Source organism: Andrographis paniculata, unplaced genomic scaffold (assembly GCF_009805555.1).
Source record: "Andrographis paniculata isolate CXL003 unplaced genomic scaffold, ASM980555v1 Contig46END, whole genome shotgun sequence".
Classification (NCBI taxonomy): domain Eukaryota; kingdom Viridiplantae; phylum Streptophyta; class Magnoliopsida; order Lamiales; family Acanthaceae; genus Andrographis; species Andrographis paniculata.
In genome coordinates, this window is record NW_026137580.1 from 3,179,940 (window position 1) to 3,184,971 (window position 5,032).

Below are 5,032 nucleotides of genomic sequence, written 5' to 3' on the forward strand. Positions count from 1 at the left end.
AAATTTTTTGTTATTAGTTATTGAAAATTGTAAAAGTGTTATAAAAGTATTTATTTTTATTACAGTTAGATTTAAAAAATAATATATTTTTATTAAAATATATAAATAGTTTTTTATTGAAAATGATGTAAAATATAAAATAATAAATTTTCGTGTATATATTTATTATGTTAATTATCGATTAGTTCATTATATTTATAATTTTCAATAAATTTAATTTATTTAATTTATTTTTAGTATAAAATTTATATAATGTAATTTTAATAAAAAAATAAATTATTAATATTTATATTTTTTATTTTATGTTGATTTTAATAAATTTATATATTTTACAATTAAAATAATTTTATATAAAAATTAATTATTTTAAATTTATAAAAGTAAAACTATAATATAATAAAATATTCTAATATAATTAATAAATAATCAAAATATCTTTATTTGCGTAAAATGTATAATAAATTTTTAAGGGCATATAAGGAATAAAATTTTTTTTACAGAAAAAGCTATTTTAAAACGCTGGGTAAGTTAGCTTTTCAGAAATTAGTTTTTCGGGTCCAAAAAGCTATTCCAAAAAGCTAATTTACCAAACATCTAAATTAGTTTTTTGACTGGTCAAACAGCTAAGTTGTTCAATAAGCTAAAAGCTCTTCAAAAAGCTATTTGCCAAACACCCCTTTAATGCGGTCAAATTTAAATATTTTCTCTGTTCTATTTATCGTGTTCAATTTTTTATTTTCGACTATCTCACTTATTCTATCATATTTCTTTTATGGAAAAGAATTATACACTTTAATTTTGCTTTAATTTTTTTAATTTATAATTTTTTAAATTTTAATAAAACTAATTAGTTATTTAATCATAATAAAAAAATTATTTTACTATACAATCATTATTTTCACTAATATATTATTAATTATTTACTAATTATACCACTTTTAAATTTCTGTGTCTACAATAAAAGGGACACCGTAGCAGGGACCAGGGAGTACTAGAATTCTTAATCCATCTGAGACAAAAAAATTTTGAGTCTGGATCTTCATTTTATTTTTCTTTAAAAATGGTTACTATTACTCACTTCATCTCATGTAAGAAGCAATGTTTGAATTTCGACACAGAATTTAGATGAGTAGGATAAAATAAAATTTAGGTGATGTGATCAGAGAACAAAATATAGATATATTTATTTTTTTATTTAAGTGATTAATTATTTTTTATTTTTAAAATATTACATGATAGGTAAACTGATTAAAATAGAAAATATTACGTGGTGCGTTGAACAAATGAGTATATCATAATAGAAGAATAATCCAAATAAAACAAAAACCATAACTAAAGATACAAAGAAGCAGCAGCGATCGAAATCAGCGAGACAGTCCAACTACATCCAAACAACTAGACCCGACAAAAATTAACCCGACACGACAATTCGACACGATCCGATACAAAATAATTGGGTTTGAGTCAAAGATTTTAACCCGATTGTATATACGGGTTGACACGAACCCAACAGGATAATAAACGGGTTGGGTTAGGGTTGAGACTCTCAACTCGAACCCGACACAACAACCCGATTATAATATATTAATATTGATTAATATATTTATTATATATGTAAAGTATTCATAATTTATTAATTTTCTCATAAATTAATTTAAACTAAGTTCAATTTTAAATAATTCAATCTAATTTACGCTCAAACCAATAAAAACTAACCTAACACGACAACACAACAAAAAATTATTTAATTTGAATCAAAAATTTGACTTAATTATGGATACGGGTCAACACGAGTCAACCCGAACCCGGCACGATAATAAACGGATTAACACGAACCCGACACGATAATAAATGGGTTAGGTTATTATTGAGTAATTTAACCCGTTTAAAATATTCAATCCGACACAAACCCGACACGAATCAATCCATTGCCAACTCTACAAACAACACGCAATTCTCCAAGGTGCTCAATTTTCAAAAGCCCGACCACTACCAAGACGCTGTGGCCCAATTGAGAAACCTAGCCCAAACACCAAAACCCATTCCATTTGAGTAGAGAGATAACTCCAGGGGTGTGCATTAGGTCGATCGGTTTTCGATTTACAAAAATTGAAATCGAAATCGAACCAAAGTTTATCAAAACCAAATAAACTGAATCAAACTAGTTCAGTTTGGTTCGGTTTAAAATCGAAGAAACTGAACTTTTATTTATTATTATATATTTTACGTATATAATTAAATACAAATACTCAAAATTATAATATATATATTATTTTTAAAAGTTCGATTTTTTCGATTAACCAAAATTAAAAAATAAAAAATAATAACCGAATCGAAACCGAAATTATAAATTCATTTTTGGACCTAATTGAACCAATTAACCGAACAGTTCAAACCAAGCATACCGAACGAAATTTTTTTCCGATTTTTTAGGTTTGAACCAATCAGCAACCAATGCTGATAACTCACCCCAACTATCATCTCCAATTAATTCTTCTTTAAGGCATATGAATTTGAATATATATATATATATATATATTTTAATGACGGTTGGTATCCGTAACCGTCACTACCGAAAGTGCGCACTAGGTACCTACGTCCAACCCCTACACCACCGTATCATTCCTCACTGAACAAATTTGAATTTTTTTTATAGTTATGAGAAGACGTGTTCTTTGAATTAGTATGTTTGGTTTGAATTTGAGGGATTTTAATGTATATTGATCTAGTTAATAGATGTGATGATGTAAACATGAATTAAATTAAATTTATAAAATTAATAATGATATAATTTAAATATTAATTTATATTTATTATAAATAAATATTTATACTATTTTATTTATTTAAATTATATAAAATTTTATTCTTTATAAACAATTAAATTTTTTACTACTTACGCATAAAATTGTCTCATATTTTTCGATTTGACACTGATTTTACACTAAACAATAGTAGAACAGTATGTTTCTCAAACTTTGTATCAAAGAAAAGCCAGAAGTGATTCTGTTTACCCAATAAATTCTTGATACTATTCATTTTTCAAAATATATTGTATCAAATATATTTTTTTGTCTTATAAAATATCAAATCAAATATTAATTTATTATTATTTTTTTTTTTTCAAATTTTCAAAAGCCCCTTCTCTAGACAAACCGATCTAATTCAATTATGTAGGTCTTCCAATTGTAATGGAAAAAACAATTTGACCTCAATTTTTGTACCAAGGCTACTGTCAAGTCATTTATCAGCAATTTCAGTTCAGACCCAATTAATAAACAACATCATTGATCAAAGTTAAACAAAATAAAAAAAAAGAAAAAGAAAAAAGAGCCCAAGTTTATTCTTGATTGAAGAAGAGAAAGAAAGATGACAAAGGATAGAGAAACATTAATGTGAATGGATCTGGTAGAAATTGGAATTGGGATGTGGTCACCAACGAGCGTTGAGAAAATTGGCCAAAGCCGTAAGCATCGCGAGAGCCTTAGGGGTGCGAGGGTTGATCAAATTGAAGACGTGGCTCTCCCCTCCCACCTCCACCACCTTAATCTCCCCGACCCACCCGCTCCTCGACAACGCCCCCTTGTAATACCACCCTCTGTACTTCAACCAATCATTCCCCGCCACGTACACCAGCACCTTCCCGCAACCCACTCCCCTTAGCCCCCTATCCATACCCGGATTCACTAGCGGGTCGTCCAACCCGCCCGTGCTGTTCGGGTAGGCATACCGCCACAGCTTCTTCATCTGCTCCGCCACGTACGAGTACTCGCTCGCCAACTCGTTCCCCACCGCCCGGCTGCCCAGAAAGTACGGGCAGTTCAGGAACATGCCGGCGACGCGGACGCCGGAATATCCTTCTCCGATCAGGAGTGACATGCGGTGGGCGATGTTGGCGCCGACGCTGTCCCCGCCTAAGTAGACGCGATTGAAGTCGGCGTGGCGCGTCAGCCACGGCTCGGTGCCATTAATGCCGGCGGCGTGGCGGAGCGACCATTTTAGGGCTCGCCAGGCGTCTTGGTAGGCGGTGGGGAGGGGGTGCTCCGGCGCCAGTCGGTAATTTACGGAAACGGCGAGGACTTTGGATTTGGAAGCGAGGGAGGTGAGGTGGGTGTGGTAGGTGTTGGAGAAGGCGGATTCGGTGAAGAAACCGCCGCCATGGAAGTAGATGAGGAGGGGGAATCGGTGGGAAGGGTGTGGTGGTCGGGGCAGGTAGAGGCGGGCGGAGATGAGGTTAGGGTTTGGGGAGATCTGAATGTCCTTGGATCGGACGGCGGAGAGAGGGTCGTCGTTTGGGGGGGAGAAATCCTGGCCGATGAAGCGCTGGATGGTGCCGTTGGTGTAGACTCTGATGAAGGGGTAGATGTCGTAGAGGATGGTGGGGTTAGGGCTGGGGGTTGTTTGGGGGAGGAGGAGGATTGAGACGAGGAGGAAGACATTGTTGCACTTGCAACCAAACATGGCGTTGTTAAAGTGCAAGAAGAGATCCATTTGCGCCCGGATAACGAGATACATAGGGAGACCATGTACCTTTGTCACGGATTCTAAGAACGCATCAAATGCTTTCTGTAAAAAATTGTCTCTATTCCATGTTCCATTTAATAAAATAACATGCATGCGAATCAAGTAGATGGACATTTTTGGGTAGTCTGTAGATTCGAATGTTATAAAAATAAATAAATAAAATGCGAAGGGATAGATGGGTGATGCGAAGATAAATTTGTGATCATAAAATTATAAATTCAAATTTAAATATTGTTTATTACATATAATTTATTTTACAGACTATTAAATTCGATTAAAAATTTGTTAGTAAATATTGCAAATTTCAACATTATAAAAAATAATACGTGAAAAATGCATAATGTCAATGAAACTATTATTTTTATTATTTATAACTTTTTTAAATAAAATAAAATATATATTTTAATTTAATTTTTATTCAATTATTTTTCTATATCAATGTTTTATTATAGCATTATAATTTTGTAGTAAAAATATATTATTTTTAGATATCATAATTAAAATACTCT

The 5,032-nt window shown here is 32.1% G+C and overlaps 1 protein-coding gene across 1 annotated transcript; it reads right to left on the minus strand.

The window, feature by feature from the left end:
• Positions 1–3,328: 3,328 nt before the first annotated feature.
• LOC127252729 (2-hydroxyisoflavanone dehydratase-like) lies at positions 3,329–4,588 on the minus strand. The gene has a single exon (XM_051277037.1). It carries the CDS (start codon positions 4,512–4,514, stop codon positions 3,432–3,434), a length of 1,083 nt encoding a protein of 360 aa, XP_051132994.1. The 5' UTR covers positions 4,515–4,588; the 3' UTR covers positions 3,329–3,431.
• Positions 4,589–5,032: the final 444 nt, after the last annotated feature.

Bases quoted from the DNA above. Each gene is read 5' to 3' on its own strand.
- LOC127252729 (XM_051277037.1), bottom strand. From the start codon at position 4,514: ATGTATCTCGTTATCCGGGCGCAAATGGATCTCTTCTTGCACTTTAAC.